This window comes from Gossypium raimondii, chromosome 4, assembly GCF_025698545.1.
Source record: "Gossypium raimondii isolate GPD5lz chromosome 4, ASM2569854v1, whole genome shotgun sequence".
Lineage (NCBI taxonomy): Eukaryota > Viridiplantae > Streptophyta > Magnoliopsida > Malvales > Malvaceae > Gossypium > Gossypium raimondii.
Genome location: NC_068568.1, coordinates 39,096,375 through 39,118,318, shown reverse-complemented (window position 1 = coordinate 39,118,318; position 21,944 = coordinate 39,096,375). Strand labels below are relative to the sequence as shown.

Here is a 21,944-nt window from a genome sequence, read left to right as displayed (position 1 = left end):
GAATAATTATATTTATTGCTAAAAATATGACTATTCATTTTGAGTAGACATGAGGCCTCTTATAGATAGGAATGAACTTTTATTTGTATAATACACCTGAAACCATAGAAATAAAGTTTGTTTCTATTTCTCCCACATCTTTTATATTCTTGTAGAAATTCTTCAAAAAATGTGATATTTTTACTATATTTCGCTCAATGCAAAACATAGATAGTTATTGGGCTTCATTGTATCCTCGAAGTTTATTTGTCATAACTTGTTTACACACCAAAATACATGTGAGAACGAATAAAGCCTTAAAAACAAAGTAACATTGAAAACACACCTTGAAACCTTTGTTAATTTTTTATAAGTTCATTTTATCTTCACACACCAACAAATATAACACAAATTCACTTCTATATAAAAATGTATCCGAATAACCTACAAAATCGACAAAATTAATGTACATATATTTTTCATTTTTTTTCCCTTTCCTGGCGTCTTTCTTTTTAAAACACAAAAAAGTTGACCCCAATTAATTTATATAATTTATTTCTAAGCTTGCCAGTCAACCAAAATACCCCTGCAATAATCTAAATTAAACACGGCAACATCAAAGATCCAAACCAGCAACCCTGCATCTCTCGCCAAAACCCTCCTACCAACTCCAACATCTTTTACCACAACACCTACCCTCGTGCATGGGCATTGCCAATCGAACTAAGACTCAATCGGATAATAAAAATTATTAAAAATATTAAACTAATTTAATTAATAATTCAATGGTCATGATCACATTAATAACAGACTAGTGGCAATCAAGGGTTCAACTCATGCTAATCCAACAAGTCTTATGTGAAAATGGTTTAATTGTCATTACCTCCTTAGAACAATTATCACTTAAGGCCTCAACCATTCCTTTATTCAAATCTCACTCATGATACACGCTGCGATTTAGTCCCTATACAATATACTTAATCACTTATCTTAATTAATTATTAAATAATTTTTTCTCATTTAATTACTAATGTTTCTATTTTCTAATTTCATACTCGCTTTGCAATTGCTTGATTAAAATTTTTGACCAACCCAGTCTAATAAATTCAATTCTAAAATATTTTCGACACTGATAAAAATTGGATCATTACACTTACTAGGACAACAAGACATCATTAACAAATATTATCTTAATTATAATTATAAATAACAAGGGATCCTTGTTATAACCGATAGGCTTATTTGGCATTAATAAGGCATCCTTGCTCCTGTTGACATGAGCTACATCTTAAAGATCCCTATAAGTGTTCATAAGCAGTCAGATAGACTTATTTGGCATTAGAGTAGGGATAGCTGATACAGTGTTAAAACCAACCACTCAGTGGCATTAGATTTGCTCACTAATTTGCGAGACCATTTTGTTGAGGGACCTTGGTTACGTCTTTGGAATTGCAAGCTCTCTTCCACCAGACGGATTCAAAAATACGATTTAGAAGCTAAATTTATATTAGCATTGTTGATTACATATTTTTTCACTATTAATTTTCATGTATAATTATTCAATAATTAAAGTATACATATATTATGATTTGAAATATTTATAAAATTAAAAAATACATATATTTTGGGAGGGATTTGAGGTCAAAATTTAACTTTTTAAAGGGTTTAATGTAATAAAATTCATGTAAATGTCTAAAAAGCTAGGGCTGTTGCCCCTACCTGACCCCTTATATCCGCCAATGCCTCTCAAGAGAAGTGTGAATATGACTCCGTTATGTTCACGTGTTTTTTCAGTGTCCGATTGCAATGGAAGTTTGGCAGCTAGCATAGATGTAACATGGGCAGTCTATTATCGACTATTTTATTATTCCTCTGTTGCAAACTACGGAGGCGAGCTTGACTAGTTGGAGCCTGGCTATTTTGTGGAGCATTTGGTTCCATCAAAATGTCTTTCTCTGGCGGAACCAGTATACTACTGCTTTTAGTATTTTGGTGTTTGTTGATTCAGTTTTGCAGAATTGGCAGCATTCAAGGAGTAATTTTTTATTCTGTGCAGGTTTCTACTAAGTTGTCTCCGACTTGGTTGAAGCCACCTTCAAGTTTTCTTAAGTGCAATTGGAGGAAAATAAGGCTACTTGTTTTGTGGATGTGATGAAGGATTTGAATGGTTTGGTGTTTAAGTGCTTCATTGGTTTTGTTAATTCGTTGATAGATCCTTGCATAGTTGAAGCATTTGCAATTGGGAGGCTCTTTCTTGGTTGTGGAGTCAGATTCCTTTGTTACTATTTCTTCTTTGACTTGCCCAAGATTAGATGTTCCTGATTTCTGTTTGGTGATTCAAGATTGTTTGCATTTTCAGCATTTGTCTTTTCTTTGGAATCTTCAAGGAGCTAAGAAGGCAGCTCATTCATCAGCACCGGTGAATTTATTGTCTGCTAACCACAATGAGTGGGAGAATCCTCTTACTAATCTTGTTTCTATTTTTCATTCGATATTATTTATGACTTCTATTGTGAATAGAGAGAGACATTAGGGCCGGGTGAATGGGAAAAACCTATTTCACTTCAGTTTAATTTGTCCACTTTTTGGAGAGTTCATGTACCAATACAAAAGTGTCCTGCATCTACCAAGTGCCTTTTTAAGCTATATAACTGATCCCAAAGTTCATGGCCTTTCTCGTGAGCACGACTTGAATCAAGACATGTTGTAAAAATGATTTTAAACATAATTTTAAGGGTAAACTATCAAAATAGTCACTTTTGTTTGTTTTAGGTTACATTTTAGTCACTAAACACTAATTGCAGTTAACGGTGTAACAATAAGCTGACGTAGCACGTTAAATTATCATTTTAAACAAAACTTCTAGGTTTAATTATACAATTGGTTCTTATATTTTTTCGTTTTGAGCAATTTAACTTTTTTTCTTTTATGTCCTTTGAACTTTCATTTTCTTTTCTTTGTTTTCCATTCTCTTCCCCTTCTTCCTTTGTTTTTCTCTCTTATCCATTCTTTTAACGCAGCTTTTCTATGTTTCTCATTTGTTAAAACTAGTCCCAATACTTTTATTTCTTTGAACAATTTAATTTTTTTTCTTTTGCTTTCTTTATTTTCCTTTTCTTCTTCTCCTTTATTTTTCTCTCTTCTCATATTCTTCATTGCAAAAACATAATCTTTGTCCACCGAATAAACCAAGTCCTTGTTTCTTTCACATGGTTCCTAAATTGAATTTCACTGAAATCGAACATCAATCATTCTTAATCAAATCTCAATTTGAATATAACTTGATTTTGAAACTAAAATTGGATCTAACTAATTAATACAATAAACCATTTACTTAATCAAATCTAAACATAAATTGAATTTTTTATATTCAAAACAAGTTTTTTTTCGTTTCCAAACATTTACAGAATCGTTTAGATTATTTATTTTATTTTATGACGAATAAAATGAAGCAAACAATAAAATTAATCTAAACCTTCTTGGATATTCCCAAGCAAGCTTGATTGGAAGTCGAGCATGAATAAACCAAAGAGAGAAAGGAAGCATGAAACCAAACTGGTTTTGATAAAGTTGAGGGTAAGTTTCGTATGATGGTTGTTTTAGTCCTTGAGACTGTATAACTCATTTGAAAAATCCATGAAACAACGTAGTTTTGAGAGGGGGAGAATGTTGTAGGTAAGATAGATAAGGTGGTTGTAGGGGTTGGTTAGGAGGTTAAGGGAATTAGCCCGGGAAACTTTGTTAAGGGTGAACTACCATAAGTCACGACTAGCGAAGTCTTCGAGTGAGGTGAGCTTGTGGACTAGGTCATTGAGAGATCCAAATTGGTTTGTTAAAGTGATGATGAACGATGATGGTTTGTAATTGTGGGATGAGAATATGCAAAACAAGTTTTATTTTGGTTTCACCTTTAACCTTTTTTTTTCATAAACATAAATTTTTTTTAACAAATGGACAATATAGAAAAACTATGTTAAAAGAGATGGAGAAAGGAGGAAGACATAGGGGGAAGCAGAAGAGAATGAAAAATAAAGAAAGAAAAAAAAGATAAGTTAAAAGAATAGAAAAGAAAAAATTTAAATTGCTCAAAACGAAAAAATATGGGGACCAATTGTATAATTTAACTTAAAATTTTGTTTGAAATGATGATTTAACATGCCATGTTAGCTTACCATTATACTTTTAACAGCTTAGTGACTAAAATGTAACATTTCAAACAAAGTGACTAAAATGTAAGCTAAGGTAAACAAAAGTGACTATTTTAACAATTTACCTAATTTTAAAACACATAATTGATTCTATCTATTTTCATAATTTTAAAACTTAAATTTTCAACTCATTTAATGATTGAATAGTGTTTGAGTTACTTCGTTAACTTAATATAAAGTATTGTATTTAAATACATGTGAAGTGCCATAGTTATTGATTTTATAATGTAACCAAAATCTATTCCACGATAAATAGTTAGGAATCTAAACATGTAAAAACGAGGGCTTGGCCCATGAACAGATATCTTCGATTTTGAGCCCTTTGAGTTTTTTTTTGAAAAGAACACTGGCCCAACTTCATTTCATAATTTCCTTCATGTCTAAAAACTTACAGCCGCTCTATATAAATTTCCCCCAAATCGGAAATCTTATTAGGGTTTTAGAGCTTTTTCAGGATTCGAAAGGAATAAGCTTCAGCGTCCGAATCGGGAGGAAATGGTGAAGGGACGCCAAGGAGAGCGTGTCAGGTAACCTTTGATCTCTTCACTTGTTCTTCGTTCTGAACCTACCTCCTTTTTTCTATCAATTTTCCCAGTTTGACGTACGGAATATAGCTTTTGGATTTTACTCACTCACTTTTTTTTCTTTTCTTTTTTGCAGACTCTATGTAAGAGGAACCATCTTGGGTTACAAGAGGTAGTAAGACTTTTCCAAAAAAAATTTACTGTTTTATTGTTGTTGGTTTAAAGCTGGGATTTTAGTTTTAGGAATTAGAGGAAACCCGTTTTCCGGAAATTGAATATTTAGTTAAATGTAGGATTAAATTTAGCTGATTTAATTTGTTTAATGGAAAAGAAAGTTGAAGTTTTAACTGTATTGTTTGTTTGTTATGAAATTGAGTGAAGGAAACAAAAATTTAGTTACTTTTTGTTTTTTTGCTGAAGTAGGTTTTTTATTGACTGTAGGTGCTGGGTAGTGCTTCATTTTCAAACTAAAATCAGTGTTTGGGTGATAAAGGGTGATTGAATTTCTAGGTTTTAGAAAAAGGGTTTGGAGTTGTGTTTTTTTAGATGTTCTGAGTTGAAGAACTAGAAATTGATTTTGGGGGCTGTTATATTTTATGTTTGGTATTGAAGCTTATTATTTGTTTAATGGTGGTGGTGTGGTTAGGTCAAAGTCGAACCAGTACCCAAATACTTCTTTGATCCAGATTGAGGGAGTTAACACCAAGGAGGAAGTAGCTTGGTATGCAGGAAAGCGCATGGCTTATATATACAAAGCTAAGGTGAAGAAGAATGGCTCACACTATCGCTGCATTTGGGGAAAGGTCACTAGACCTCATGGTAACAGTGGTGTTGTCCGTGCTAAGTTCAAGTCTAACCTTCCCCCAAAATCTATGGTGAGCGTGTTACATTGTCATTATTTAATGGGTTTCTCAACATTGTGTTTTAGATCTTACTTTATCTTTTTGTTTCCATTGCAGGGAGATCGAGTCAGAGTCTTCATGTACCCTAGCAATATCTAAGGTAATCTTGGCTTTATAGTTTCTGTTCTATCTTATTTGTTTTGTGGATTTACGAGTTTGCCACTTTCTTTGGTTGAACCGGGATTTGTTTGTTTGCATATGAGGAATCTTCTTCAGTTTAATGATTGCAACTTTCTGTTTGAAGATTAGCTGCTTGACGGACAAGCTAATTTTTGTACATTAATTGCCTTTTGTATTCATTGTTATGTCCTTTTTGTGTGTCTGTTACAATTTTTGCTGTGAATTTGTGTTGAAGTTTGGCCATGTGAACAACTGCAACTTTTATAATGACTACATCTGTAATTATTCAAACCTTTGATCATTGCTATGGTTGGCACAATCTGTCATCTTTTAGCCTAATTCTTATCTAGATCCTTGCACCTGGCCTTAAAACATTTGTTCAAATTGTTTATATAGTGATATTAATCTTGTTTTAAAGTGTGATAAATCGTCCTTGTGACATACTGTTGTAGCTACTAATGCTTGTTTACTATCTTCTAATTTTGCATTTTCTTCTTTGTTTGCAGCTGTCTCGATGCCGAACGGCTTGTGATTGACTACTTGAGTGACTCTGCCTTTTCACTTTGTTTTGATAAACTTATTCAACATGTTTTGTGTTTATTTTTGGTTTGTTTAGGATGGTGTATGAAATAAGATTTTGGATAATCATTCATTTTTTGGGAATCTATTGTCATCTTTGGTCTTCTGCTAGGTTTTTAGCTAGGGGCTAATCGAGCTCGACTCAGATAGGAATCTTTATAAAACTACTTTGATTTTCTTTATTTATTAAAATGATCATTTTTTGCTTAACTTTTCAATCTTAATTAAAAGAACGAAATAATTCATTTCTCTTTAATTTTGTATCTAAAATTGAGCTAACATATTTCTAATAAACCCAAACGAATAAACTAATGAGTCTCAATTAATTAATTAGTAAACCCACCTTGTCCTCTTCCATGAGGTCCTAGATAAATAACATTAGGAAAAATTCAAAAAGAAAAACAGAAACACACAAGCTTTTAAATCCCATTTCTTCCTCTCTCTTTATTCCTTCTCTTCAGAAAAATCTGTAGAGAGACAGCCACATTCTTTCCATTTGGTGTTCCTCAAAACACGAAAAGCTTTCTTTTAAAAAAAAAGAAAAAAAATTCTCTTTTAAGGTCACGTTTCTAGATTTTCTTCCATTTTGGAAATGGGAATCCTTGATTTTCTAAAGAGAAACTTCAATTAAATCCATAGAAGCTAATTCAATCCCATCATTCCAAAAAAAATCCCTTTGTTTCCAAGAAAAAGACCCATTGTTTCCCAGATTTCAAGTTAATACCGTTTTCTTTCTCCTTTTTTTAATCCCAGATACCCAGATCTTCAAAACACCAAAGAAGACCATGAAAACCAACTCCAAATTGTTCACAATCGGGCTAGTAACAGCCTGGTACTCCTCCAACATTGGTGTATTGTTGTTAAACAAATATTTACTAAGCAATTATGGTTTCAAATACCCCATCTTCTTAACCATGTGTCACATGACAGCTTGTTCATTGTTAAGCTACATCGCAATTGCATGGATGAAGATGGTCCCCATGCAGACCATTCGATCTAAGGTCCAATTCTTCAAGATTTCGGCGTTGAGTTTGGTATTTTGTGTGTCGGTGGTGTTTGGGAATATTTCTTTGAGGTTCCTTCCGGTTAGCTTTAATCAGGCTGTTGGTGCTACGACGCCATTTTTTACGGCGGTATTTGCTTACTTGATGACATTGAAGAGGGAGGCATGGCTTACTTATCTTACCCTTGTTCCTGTTGTTGCTGGGGTTATCATTGCCAGTGGGGTATGTATTTTGCTTGTTTTTCTTGGAATATGAAATTGTTTACCCTTTTCTTTTTCTTTTACTGGAAATGGGTTTGGCTTTACTTTGTTGGTTTTTTATAATACAAGTGATGATAGAGTAGTTAATAAAATTGGTAGCTTATTTTAGGGATCTGTTGAGAATCTTTTTGGAATGTGGAAACTGGTTTCTTTTATTTTTGTTCAAATTAGTGTTGATTTGCTCCTTTTTTTATGTTGGATAATGGTTCAAATTATTGTCTTGTTCTAAATAAATGTGTTCTTGAGTCTCATTTCAATTTTGTGACCATCATGTAGCCTAAAGAATCCATTAATTGTTGTAGATTGCAGTACTTTGAACTTAGAATTATGAATTGAAGGATTTGCTTCTAGCTCTATTCAGTTGCTGAAAAATGGAATTGAAATGCCTTGTTTCTTATCTTAATTTGGAGGGTTTTTAAATAATAATGATCATAATTTGTGGATGGAGAGGGATCCATTTACACCGGTACACCCTTTTGTATCTTTTTGTACGATCAATATTTTAACGATCCAACCTCCATTCATATGTCAAATTTGATGCAAATTAAAAATTTATAACTATTTGTTTTAGGTAAAAATCTTTCAACCATTTAATAGATATTTATGTATAGTATTTTAGATCGATATGATGAAGATATCTGATCAGTTTGAAAATTTACATGCATGACAATTACAATTTCATCGATAAATTCAACGGTTGGATCGTTAAAATATTAATCATACAAAGAGATACAAAAAGGTGTAAAACTACTTTAATTTTACACTAGTATAAGTGGATCCCGTCCCCTTTGTGGGTTATCTATTCTTTTATGTTGGTTTCATATAGATAATTAACTCATGAACTTATTGTTTATGATTCATCAATGCATCTCTTTTTCCTCCTCTGCTTTTTCTCTGGCATTTTCCATATTGTATGTTTCAGTTGTGCTACTTAGAAGGGTGTAGCATTGAATTTTGCCCATCTATTGATTTGAAAACCTTCAAATTTCCTCATTTTATCTTTATAATATTTCATTTGATTTACCTGCCTTCTTATTGTTATTTTTCATTTTTCTTACATGACCAATAGGGTGAACCAAGTTTCCACCTATTTGGTTTTATCATGTGCATCTCTGCTACGGCTGCAAGGGCTCTTAAGACAGTTTTACAAGGGATCTTGCTTTCTTCTGAAGGGTTAGGAATTTTTATGCCTTTTGCTCGTGCTTTGTTGTGCATGGCTTAATTTATGTTAGTTCTAGAGTAGAAAAGTTTGTGAAAAATTATTGCTATTTTATCTTAGAGAGAAGCTGAATTCCATGAACCTCCTCCTCTACATGGCTCCAATGGCTGTCGTATTTCTACTTCCCCCAACGCTTATTATGGAAGAAAACGTGGTTGGCATTACCCTTGCCCTTGCTAGAGATGACATCAAGATCATTTGGTATCTATTATTCAATTCAGCACTAGCATATTTTGTGAATTTGACCAACTTTTTGGTCACAAAACACACCAGTGCCCTGACTTTGCAGGTATGACATGCGTGATACTTGTAACAGACTTCACTCAACATTTTCCTCTAATATTTTGGCTTTTAGGAACTTGCCACGTTTATGTTGCATTCTCTTTCAAAGGAAAAATGAAACGTATCCTATTATAATAGTATTTTAATTCTACGAACTCCTATGATTATGAAATGAATCCTCTGTTTGGCTGTTTAAAGAAATTGGCACGGCTTTATAAACTTTCAATAGGAATGACCATTATACCATATGGTTAATTATTCTTTTGTCTGTCTTTCCTTATGTACACATCTCCCTTTTTACATCTTTACTAATAAGGGTATTCTCTAATAGAAAGATGGTCTTATGATTATGAAGGTTTGAATTCTACAAACTGATATGAACAGGAATAAATCTATCTTTTGGTCGTATATATGAAATAAATCTTGCATGATCATGCAGACATTTAGACATGCATTAATTTTATCTTTGAGATACTGAGATGGTTACTCTTGCAGGTTCTAGGAAATGCAAAAGGAGCTGTAGCTGTGGTGGTTTCCATCTTAATTTTTAGAAATCCAGTCTCTGTTACCGGAATGCTTGGTTATACACTCACAGTCTTTGGCGTAATACTCTACAGTGAAGCCAAGAAACGAAGCAAATGAGGCAACATCCTGGGATCACAATACATACGTGCAATTTTTCTTATTTTATTGCAAGGACAACGGTAAAGCCCAAGAAGCAGTTCTGGTTGTGTAGAAGCCTGTGGTGCCATGGATTTGCACTATAGATTCAACATTTTCCCTGTAAGCCTGGAAAATTAGGTTTTATATATCATATATACATAGATATCTGTCAGAAACATCAGCTGGATTATATAAAAAAAAAAAAAATTAGAGAACTCCCATAAGTCACTGAACGGTCTCTATCATTCCCAGCTTGGGGTTGTAAAGGAATATCTTCTTTTTCTTTTAAAAGGAAAAGTCTGTAGAATTGAATCACAGTCCATTTGTTATCAACATTGCTAATATTTTTTATTAATTAATGAAGAAGGAAACACATTTGTTTGCCACCTTATTGCTTGATTAGTCTTTTTCATATGCTGGTAATTATTGATGTATGATTATGTGATTTAACTCCTTTAATTTTAATTAGCCATGGTATTGTCTTTGTTCAGCAAATATTCATGATGAATATATGGTCATCAGGATAGATTCATGCAACACTTTAAGAATGACAAGAATCCAACAAATTTCCAGATATCCTTTCATTCACAAACTATAACAAGCTACTGACAATATTTGCCCAAGTCAAAGCTTCCATGCATCATGCACATCAACAAGCAAACATCATTCTAAACCCCATTGATCAGAGATACAAAAAATACCAAAATCCTATTGTTGGTAATTGCCCATGTTTAAAGGTCCACGCATGTCATCACTAAGCATGACATCATTTCCTAACATATTCACATCCTAAATTCAGACATCGGCCAGAGATTATACAAGAAAAAAGTTATGTTATGCAATGTAGGGATAATGCAACTACTCAACATCCATAAGTTCAACCTCTGTCTTATCTTCCACTTGAAGCATAGTTCCATTAATTCTACCCTCTTTAGGCTTGGTCCCCAACTTCGGTTCACTTTGATCATCAATATCATTCTTTTCCGGCTTCAGTTTTGTCTCTGCCTTTAGTTCACTTCCCTCTTCGATTTCGATCACCTCCTTAGGCTTTTCCTCCACTTCAGGCTTGACATCTGGTTTACTTTTGGTGTCCGCTTCAGCCACATTCTCCAGAGGTCCAGTCACTTCTTCTTCAACCTTGGGAACCAAGTAAAACCTAATGTGATCCATGATTTCCATCTTGTACTCTACTACGATTGGCCGCCCATACGACATGCTAATCGTCACTTGCTTGGCTAATGGGGTTGCCTTCGTGAAGGAAATCAGGTACCTCAATGCCAAGGTCAGCGAAACTGGCTTCTCCATCTCTATAGAAATAGCTTCTTTCTCCTGCTAATACATTAAACAGCCATCAGCTTCCCAAATTCTAAAGCCTATTCCATCTTATAGATAAATGTTACCTTAGCTACTGGTGTGGTTTTCCTGCAAAAGATATTTGCAGTCCGAATATCACCTCTAGTGAAGAACTGGATCCCTTCTTTTGTCACAGATATCATGACTGCATATTAAAGCATCAACCATTAAACCCAAACTTAGACTTCAGACACTGAAATATGCAGTTTTCAACTCAGTACCAGTATCTCCAATCGTGCCTAAATCCTTGCAAATTCGAGCAAACAAAGATGCTGGCATCTTGACAATAGCTTCGTATCCAGCTTCTGGGATCTCAAGGTTCTCACTAGTAATGTGCATCAGCTTCATCTCATAATCAGAAATCTTGTCTTGAGCTGTAAAACTATGAAAGATGAACCAGCAATCAACAAGTAAGACCTATAAACTAAAATTAGGGAAAGAACGATGTCCTAGAACGTGCTGTAAAAAGAACAAGGAAAAATCTAATTTTCTTGGTTAAAAGGTTCCATACTCATTGACTACCCAAAAACAAATAACTATCAAAACTATGAAAGAAGAACCAGCAAAGCAATCCTCAAAACTTTAACATAAAGAATCCCATTGCCCTAAATTTTGCTATTGATCCCATGAAACTATTTTCTTTTTCTTGATTTTCTTAGCAAACCCTCCAACAAAACCCAAGAATTCTTTCAAAGCCAATAGCAAAAAGAAAAGAAGTAGTTACAGGAGCTTTCAAAGATAAAAGGTGATAGTATCGCTGCCATCATCAGCATTAATGGTGACAGTATCATCATCAGAGGCACAACGTAGCATCCTAGCCATGTTAGCGAGGTTCATCCCCATGGAAATGTTGCGGTCACAGCGGTAATGCTCAAAGCCGTCGGGGCGAAGAAGAAGAGAGAGCATGGCAACGCGGCTGGAATCCATGGCTTGGAGAGAACATCCAGTTGCTGCGCAGTCGAAGTTGGCATCAGTTACCAGGTCTCTGATTGATTCCAACACTTTCTTCAGCAAACCAGCTCGTGTTAGCCTTAACTCCAACATTGTTTTTCTTTCTGCCTTTTTCTCAAAGATTTTCTCTTCTTTTCTTTTCTTTTCTTTTCTTGAGAGTTCTGAGCGAAACTGAAAGGGTCTGATTGCTACTTCATAGTTATAACCTTATAGCTCTGTTTATCTAGCTGGAACAGCACAGCATGCCTGCCAGAAAACTGCCATCTAAACGACGTAGATTAAGCAGTATGAATAACACATTTCTTTATTTCATGTATAAGAAGGTTTTATTCTTTGACATATCTAACCTTCTATCTCTTCCACTGCAATTCATGTTGTTTGGATTATTAGGTGAAATTTTATTTAATATGCAATTGTACACTTGAAGTTCTAATTGTGATTTAAATGTATACTTAAAATTTAATTTTGATTTAATCAGACACAATTAATGAAATAAATAAATCAATCTATTTTTATATTAGATAAATATAATTATTTACTTATGCAATATATAAACATAAAATGATGTTATATTAATAATTGAGTTAATAATTTACAAGAATTAAATCAAATTAAAATTTCATATATAAAATTATACATTAAACCATAGTTTAGATGTAGAGGTAAGATTTATAAAATATCAAAAGCTAAGAGAATGTTGTAAGAATTAGCTCAACTTTCTATTTTCATGTTGTGAATGGAAGGTTTAATTACTTTAAAATTCTAAAGGAATAAAGTATTAATTTAAAAATCGTAAAAATTTAAAAGAATTAAAAATAAGAAAAAAAAACATTTTTGCCTATTTTGCCAATTTTCAATTATATACATTATCAACTTAACCAATCATTAATCTAATTTGATTTTGACCTGGATAGGAAAAAGAGCTACTAAGTTGCACTCAAGAGACTATATATATATATATTAGTGACAGAAATGATAATCTGAGTTAGGATGGGCGGCATGTTTATTTCTGATTAGTGTAAAAACAACCGTGGTAGTGAGATTAGATCATATAGTGATACTATAGCATGAGACAAAAAATAAACTAAACGTACTACACCGCATCCCACCGTTTATCCAAACCCACCCTAAGTATTTGAATTTGGCTTTAAGGTTTAATTTGGTACTTAAAATTTATTGTAGTTCAATTAGATGCTTGAAATTGACTTTTTGATCCAAATTAGTACTTACGGTAAATTTATCATTTGAACAAATTTAAACTATGTAGCCAAGTTCAAGTACCTAATTGGACAAAAACAAGTTTAAGAACTCAATTAAATGGTTAAATTAAGTATATATGTCATTTAAAAAAATATTTGAGTGATTAGGCCGATTTCTTTGGTAAATATCATTATTTTTGGTAAATATAAATTTCAATTGATTATTTCAAATATTATTATGTTTATACGTGAAATATTTTAAATACACACAAAATATATAATACTAAAATGATGATATTTTCAATAATTATTTGATTTTATAAATAAAAGAGTTATTAATTAAAAGATGAATTAAAATAAAAAACTTGAAAATAATATTTATTAACTAAAACATTAATTAAAAATATAAAAAAACTTGAAACAACATGAAATAAAAAAAATGCATTCATATGCTTATAAAAACAATTAAACTTGGGGCTCAAGAATGTATTTGCAATTATGTAACTATCTAACCAAAAGAGTTATTATGTTTAAAATATTAATTTAAAATAATAATAAAAAAGGTTGAAGTAACATGAAATAGAAAGTACAAATGTCAGTAGTAGAGGAATTAAACTCGAAACTCAAAGATAAAAACACTAACATTTAACCATCTAACCAAATGAGATGGTTTATCAAAAATATCAGAAGGTCAGTAAAAGCGAGTCCAATTGGACGAGTTTTCACTTTCTCCCTCCAAAATTGGTCTATTCTCAATAAATATCTCAAAAATCGACCTAATCACTCAAATATTCTTTAAAAACAGCACATATGACTAATTTAGCCAAATTAAACATTGAGGCTAAGTTGAGATACCTAATTGAAAAAAAAATTCTTTATTACCAATTTGAGCGTTAAAACTAAGTTGAATTACCAAAATTGTTATGAAATAATAATAATAATAATAATAATGTAAACAACACAATAATAATAGATGACAATAAAAGGAGATTTCTATTGCATTTCTATAACACCCTAAATCTGATCCAGTCACCAACTTGAGCTATAAAGTGTTACAGTTATAAAACTTTAACATTTTTCATAATTTATTTAAACATAATCAAAATAATTCATCATCAATCATTTCCATACTTTTCAATCAATTTGGACCTAATTCGAGCTTATAGAACATTTAAAAGAAATCGGGATCAATTCTGGATTAAATTAAAATTTTTATGAAATTTAGAACGAAAAGTGTAAACAGGGCAATATCCTTATTTGGGCAATCCCTCATAAAATGTTCCTTCAAACCACACTTAAAACAATCACCTGTCAACTTACGACATTCACCAGAATGCCTACGCTCACAATGCACACAATTGGCCATCCAGAACCACCCGTTGAACCACTAGCACTAGCCACAGCACTACTCTGCTGCCTAAACTGACTCGGTCAAGACCCACGCCTCGCACCCCTACCAGAACTATGACTATCACGCCCTCTTTTAGGTGGTCGACTAGATGCACTATAAGAAGTCCTCTTACCAGACTCAGTAACCACAGAACAAGGCGGCTCAGCTAAAGTCTCTTCAACTGCTTTAGCTTTCTCCACTAACTCATCAAACACCTCTGTATTTTGGGCTAGCGATTAAGCCCAAATCAGAACCTCTTACAATGGTCCTTCTTAGAAAGAATCATCTCAAGTGTGTACTGACTAAGTCGCACGAACTCTACTTCATAATCAACCACTGATAAATCACCCTAAACCAAATCCAAGAACTCACGCTTACGAGCCTCAATATACTGCTCGCCCATAAACTTCCTCTTAAAAACCTTAATAAAATGTCCCACAAAGTCAAACGATTAGTAATACCTCTCCTAACCGTATTCCACCAACGATGAGCCTCACCGTCGAGTAAGGGCACAACACAACCCAACTTCTTCATGTCAGAACAGGACATTCACTCAAGGATCCTTTCATCACCTTCCAACCAGTACTCAGCTATGGTCAGATCGGTCCCTTTTACCCCATAAAATTCCTTACCACCTAAAGCTCGAAAACGTACAAACGGCAAACATCGATTAATAGGTGCATGATTGGCAGGTGCAGTAGCAGGGTTAGCACAAGCAATCCTCTAAAACGTTCCAATCATAACTTTCATCAAGGGGCCTACACCCTCATCAGGTATATTCACTTTATGATGCGGCATAGGAGGTGTAGAGGATGTACCATCCTCTTGAGCACTAGCTCTCACATTAACACATCTATGAGGCATATTGAATCTAATCTAATAAATATAAATAAACAAACAAAGGTATGAGTGGCGGGGAAATGATCCAAACTATATTGCTTCAAACAATATATTCCTGCAAACAAACTTTAGAATAAAGGCAATGTGTTCTCATTCCTACCCCAGATACTATTCAATTAAAGATAATTTCAAATAGATTCATACATTTTCAAATAGTTCAAGCAAATAGAGAAATTTGGTCATATGGGTTTCTAGATCCATGGGTTATGAAACCCTAATCCATACAACAATCACCTAGGTCCGAGTGTTAATAAACTTAGGCTCTGATACCACCAAATGTAACACCTTATACCCGGCCCGATCATCGAGCCAAAATATCGAATGTCATGCCACTGTCACACATCGTACACATAATAAAAAACCACATAAGCAGTCATCCTCTTTTAGTTAGCATTCGTGTGAATTATAAGTCATACTTGCTTTATTTGTCGTTAAAACATGTTAAACACACATTGAATGAACATAAAACAAACATTAAACATGCATTAGGACTACTTAGAAAAATTTGAAAAATAATCACGTAGGTATCGATACTGAAACAAAGGTATTGATATTTCACTTAATCTATATCGATACCGACTGAAAATTGATACTAAAACTACTTACTATTTCTCGTTTGAAAATGAAAGTCTCAAAAATTATCTGTACCTCTACTGAAGTATTAATTATTTTACCCCGACTATCGATACTCGTGATATAGTATTGATACCAAATTACGATTCTTACTTCTTGTACGCTTGAAAATCATAGAGGTGTCGTTTTTAAAACGTAAATATCGATACCTCTATTCTAGACCACAAAAATACAACAAATTTAAGGACATAATCCATTTTAAATAATATCTATTTATCATGCAACTTTTATCCCATCAAACCATTTTCAAAGTGACCACAATAACAATTCACAACATCGAAAACATGTTAGAGTAAGCAATCATCATAACAATGTCCAAGCCTATAATTTCTAAGAACAATTAAGCTAGGAAATATCCAAACATAATGACAATCACCAACATAGAGTCTACCACATTGTTTTATTCCCAAAACATAAATGAATTAATAAACTCCTACGAAATAAGGTAAAAGACTTGTTTGGATCACCCCTCGGAACCACACTATTCACACCGAAATGCTACTAATCTGTAAAAGTTTAAAAGGATTAGGTGAGCTTAACAAGCTCAATGAATGTTTAGAACCACTACTGTGCAAACATTTCATCAAACATTAACAAACAACCATTTAACATAATTCCAATAGTTCCAACTCAAGTGTCATGTTTTATTCAAACATACATTATTTATTAGTTCGTTTTCATAGAAATTACATACACATTAATCATATATCACAATACATACAGTCACATTTATATATAATTTGACACTAGAGCTATGAAACATAAAAGTGGGCTCTATCACCACACATCGGATACACGGATCTCCAACACACCAAAAGACTCATAGAGTAGAATATATCCCAAAAAGTGAAGTATAAAGCTAACACTCTCGAACACACCAAACATGTCCCGTTGAATAGAGCTTAGCTCACATTCTCTTGTCTCTCCAACATGTCCCAAGGCTTTAATGCCCAAATCACATAAAACATATAGGTGAGTACTCACAATCCTATGGCATACCAACTATATCCAATGGTTTCAAAGTTCACAAGGCCAAAATATCCATTATTAACACATATGTTACTTACCCATTTTCTGCTCACTATCACTGCATATTTGCATCATTAGCACAATATCATCACTGTCATATAACATGTCTACATTTACACTTTCATAACCATCATCATGAACACATAACACATATCAAAACATCATATCTCATTTCACATTTACACAACAACTCAAACACATATTTAACAAGTTAAGCATGAGTGCGAGAAAGCTTACACTCAGAATTTAGAGTAGGGGTTTAGGCTACTTCTAAATTCCCAATTAACATATTGAATTGTGTCAACAAGCAACGATTCCAAACACTCACCAATACACTTTCACCAAAATACTAAAAGCTCAAGCTAGCCTTTCCTTAGCTCGAAGAAGGTCCTAACGAATCCGAAGCTTCAACACAATAATTCACACAATAACACAATTAACAATCAGCCAAGGATTCACCTTAAGCAATAAAAAATATAAGCCTAAGCTATGTTTTCAAGTAACCGAAACCTTTGACTTAACAAGCTTAAAACCCAATTATCTCAGTCTATACTTAATATTTTTGCCTAAAACGAATTCCATACATCTTATTATTCACCAATGACTAATTCTCAACCTTTAAACTATACAAAACTACCCAATTCATGGTATCAAAATTTTTCGACAAGTTAAGACTATTTTCACAAAAATTCATTAAAACGTTGGAAATCTTTAACAAAACTTCAAAGTAAGTTTAGAAACCTTCTAATTACATGAAAGCTAATTGAAAAACACTTTGAACCATGTTTTGATCCAAAATCTCGAAATTCGCCATTAATGTCCCAATTTTTAGCTTTTATTTAAAACATGAGTTTTAATGGCTAAAAACTCAGTTTAAATAATCAAATAACATTAAAAACTAATAGGGAATCGAACCGTTACCTTCGATAGAAGAAAAACGAGCTTTTGCTCGAAAATCCAAAAAACCCATAAGCTTGGAAGATGACTAAATCAATGGTGTTCTAGGTGTTTTTCTTAAAGTCCTATGGAGATTTATGGCTTGGTTGATGGTAGAAATAAAAAAAATGAAGGTTCAACAAATAAAATTGAATGAGAGTTTAGAGGAGCATAGGACGACAAGAACAAATAATGGGAAAATCTTTCGTGAAAATAAAACTAGAGATAAGGTTTTTTAGTTTAAATTTAGAAATTTGGTCTAGTTTTCTCTTAAAAACTTACAAATTTGATCATTTTTCAAATCAGTCCTATTTTTGAAATTAAAGGTCTTTAAAATTTATTTTAAAAAATTGATTTAATTTTCTAAAAGTCATAGTCAAAAATATTTCCGGTTACTATGCTTACAAAATTCCAAGCACAACTAAGCCAAAATTCTTAAAATATCCCTAAAACTCTTAGGCCCAATTTTGGGGTGTGACAGTATACAAGTAAACACATTGAAAAATCACATTTCATTTCAAATATCTATATCCAATGTTCCATTTCACATATCTATTTTCATATAACCATTTCATATATCTATTTCTATATCTATTCATATAACCATTTCATATATATCAAGAGATATTCAACCAAAGATAATTCGTCATATCTTACCATTCCATTTCCATTTCAATAATTAACTGTTTTGCTCGGAGAACAATAGTAAATTAACTTCGGATACACAAAAGGGTAATGCTCACATGAGCTAACATAAGGACATCAATCAATACACGATGCTGCTCACACAAGCTTCAAAGAATCCACAACACATGCAGGATCTCAAGCCACCTATATGACATCCATCACCGATATATAGTACTTGCTAAATATTACACCGATACAAAGCCTGCTAAAAATACACCGGCACAAAACTTGATAAATATACACTGACATGAAGCCTGATAAATATACAATCCATAATCTTTTTATTTTTATAGCATAATACTATATTCCACTAGATTAATGCATATTGTGTCATAATATAATTCATTTTCAACTTGTAACGTTTATATACTTTACATCTCGATCCATTCTTGTTTCATTTCATAATTATTCAATAGATCACATAATCCTTTTACATTTCCATAATACTATACCATATCCAACATAAACATTTTCATACCATATAACGTTACAATTCAATTCATTCATATACTTTTGCTATATTTTACAAATTGGGTTCTTTGTTTCCATTTTCAAAACTTCTCTTACTTAAGTATACAAATCATAAATACATACATATACATATTTATTGATAATGCTCTAAAATGACATACATATTTATTGATAATGCTCTAAAATGACATACTTTTTTGTGTTAATGACATATATATTTTGAGTATGATCTTACTAATTTGGGCTTTTATGGTTTTTTATCTTGTAGGGACTAAATTAAAGGCAAAAGGAAGTTTGGGGGAAAAAAGTGTGAATTTAAAGACAAAATGGGTCAACATGCGAAATAGGGAAGAAGTAGTGTTGAAAATACAAAGTGTGAAAGACTTGGGGTAAAAATTCAAAGAAGAGATTTATGAACAGAAGACTCTATTTAAAATTGATTTTATTTTTAGGATTATTGATAGGATTATTATGATATTATTTAGATTTAATTTCAGATAATATCATTTTCTGTAAACACTCCCTCTCCCTAAGGCTCTAGCCTTTTTGTTCCTTCTATCTTTCAATAAAAATTCCATTCCATTAAACTTATTTTTTTTCCTGAAAAACATGAGCCACTAAAATCATCTAGCCAAAGGTTGTCGAGATTCCCCAAAAAAGGTTCATAAGACTTAGAACCCGTACTTAGCCTTCTCAACGAGTATTCATCGTTTCTCCATATTACGGGATTGTCGCTTCCATCCATGTCCTTCCAAAAGTGATATTTTCATATTGTACAAAGAACGACCACTTTGTATGTTTTGGGAAAGTTGCACAGTCAATTTGCTAACTTATTGCGTTAGTGGTTGTCAAGCCCAAGAGATGAAATGGTGTGGCATTCACCATTGAGAAATGATGATCTAGTGTAAGACGGTCCCACAAAAGTGACAGTTGGCTAGGGTCAGGTTCCTCTAAATCGTAAGTCTAAAATATAAGTGGAGCTGGTGGTCGTAGGCGTCCTCTTCCACTATAACTGGCTTATTCTGTAATGAGAAGGATCACCTAAAAGCCTAGGATTGAACCCAAGGAGGATTGAGACAACCAGAGGCTGGAATCCCTTAAATCGGAGAATCTTTTTCCTCAATTCCGTTTCTTTTTACAATTTCAATTTCAATTTATACAATTTCAATTCGTCATATTTTTAATTCTATCTTTTTTTATTTTTTTCAGGTACCCTATTTTTCTTGGGCACGGGTGTGCCCAAGATTTCGAGGAACAAAAAGTTGTAACAATCCAGTCCCTGAGGATTTGACCCTACTTCCCTTATACTATTCTTTTCCTTATTTCATAGGGATAAGTTATTTTTGGTGCTTTCAACAACACACCATTTATATACCAATTCACATATATCAGACTTCATCTTAAACCATCAATAAACATAAACAAAATCTAATATGAACTTACCTAATCACAATAGCTACAAACACTTCAACAACGACTACTCGACGACTTTTCCTTTCCCGCAATTATCAACCAACTAATCTGTTTCTTGATCTAAATATAATATTTTCATTCACTAACCAATTCAAATATCATAAAAAACTAAAATTCATATATTTGACCCTTAATTGTCATTATACACTTTAACCCTAATTTTTTTACCTTTTATTCAATTTAGTCTTTAAACTCGAAACTTTCAAATCTATCATAATTTCACAAATTTCATGCTAGCCAAATTTTCCCTTATGCCGTTATAGCCCATAATCATTAAAACAACATAAGAATTTCATGCCAAGTTTATTATTTTATCAATTTAGTCCTTAAACATAAAACTAACCAAAATCGCTTTATAAAATTGTCCAATTTAACTATCAAGCTTATAAATCTATCATAAAAATTCAAAAAGACCACCAATTCATTAATGGCATAATTCAAAATATTTAACAGCTTTTACAAATTAGTCCTTGAGTTAGCTAGATTAAGCTACAAATATCTTAAAAACATAAAATTTACTAAAAACATGTTTAATTTGCTTACCATGAAAAAGGGCGAAAGCTTAAAAATAAAACAATGACTTCTTCTCTTTTATTATTTTTTGAGCATTCTGTGAAGACACTAAAAAATGGGAAGAAGATGACCATGTTTTTGGTTTTAACTATTATTAATATTATTATTTAACATTAAAAGATAACATAAAAATATAATAAAATAACATCGATCGTCCCAACTATAATAAAATATGGAATAATTACGTCATAAAACCCTCCAATTATGAATTTATAATCATTTAGTAAATATAACTAACAACAATTAACTTTTGCAGCTTTTACAATTTAGTCCTTTTCCTTAATTAACTATCCAAATGTCAAAACTTTTAGACCAAATTTCAATACACCTATATAGTAAATCCATAAATATGTAATAGAAATATTTACGGGATTGGTTTACGTAAACGAGGTCCTAATACCTAATTTTCTAAAACCATTTTTACTTAAATATTCATTCAATTATAAAAATTATCAAATCAAAATTCAATATAATATTATATTTTTGACTTGTAAATATTAAATAATAATATTTATGAACTCACTCGTCGAATTTGTGATTCTGAAACCAATATTTTCTACACCACTAAAAAATGGGTTGTTTCAATTTCTCTTATTTTCCATCATCACT

At 32.4% G+C, this 21,944-nt stretch overlaps 2 protein-coding genes and 1 pseudogene across 3 annotated transcripts; 2 read left to right on the top strand and 1 right to left on the bottom strand.

The window, feature by feature from the left end:
• Window positions 1-4,553: 4,553 nt before the first annotated feature.
• LOC105780249 (60S ribosomal protein L35a-1) lies at window positions 4,554-6,416 on the top strand. The gene is made up of 5 exons (XM_012604467.2): window positions 4,554-4,714; window positions 4,848-4,883; window positions 5,358-5,586; window positions 5,671-5,713; window positions 6,240-6,416. The coding sequence occupies exons 1-4, from the start codon at window positions 4,683-4,685 to the stop codon at window positions 5,710-5,712; spliced, it is 339 nt and encodes a 112-aa protein (XP_012459921.1). The 5' UTR covers window positions 4,554-4,682; the 3' UTR covers window position 5,713; window positions 6,240-6,416.
• A 136-nt stretch (window positions 6,417-6,552) lies between these two features.
• Window positions 6,553-10,126, top strand: LOC105780248 (probable sugar phosphate/phosphate translocator At3g11320). 2 transcript variants are annotated; one of them, XM_012604466.2, is made up of 5 exons: window positions 6,553-7,144; window positions 7,243-7,538; window positions 8,646-8,749; window positions 8,856-9,084; window positions 9,573-10,126. In XM_012604466.2, the coding sequence occupies exons 2-5, from the start codon at window positions 7,278-7,280 to the stop codon at window positions 9,717-9,719; spliced, it is 741 nt and encodes a 246-aa protein (XP_012459920.1). In that variant the 5' UTR covers window positions 6,553-7,144; window positions 7,243-7,277; the 3' UTR covers window positions 9,720-10,126. The 2 variants fall into 2 exon arrangements, with proteins under 2 accessions (XP_012459920.1, XP_012459919.1); XM_012604465.2 differs by having other exon boundaries at window positions 6,553-7,538.
• A 472-nt stretch (window positions 10,127-10,598) lies between these two features.
• Window positions 10,599-12,143, bottom strand: LOC105778953 (proliferating cell nuclear antigen-like; annotated as a pseudogene).
• Between the last annotated feature and the right edge of the window lie 9,801 nt (window positions 12,144-21,944).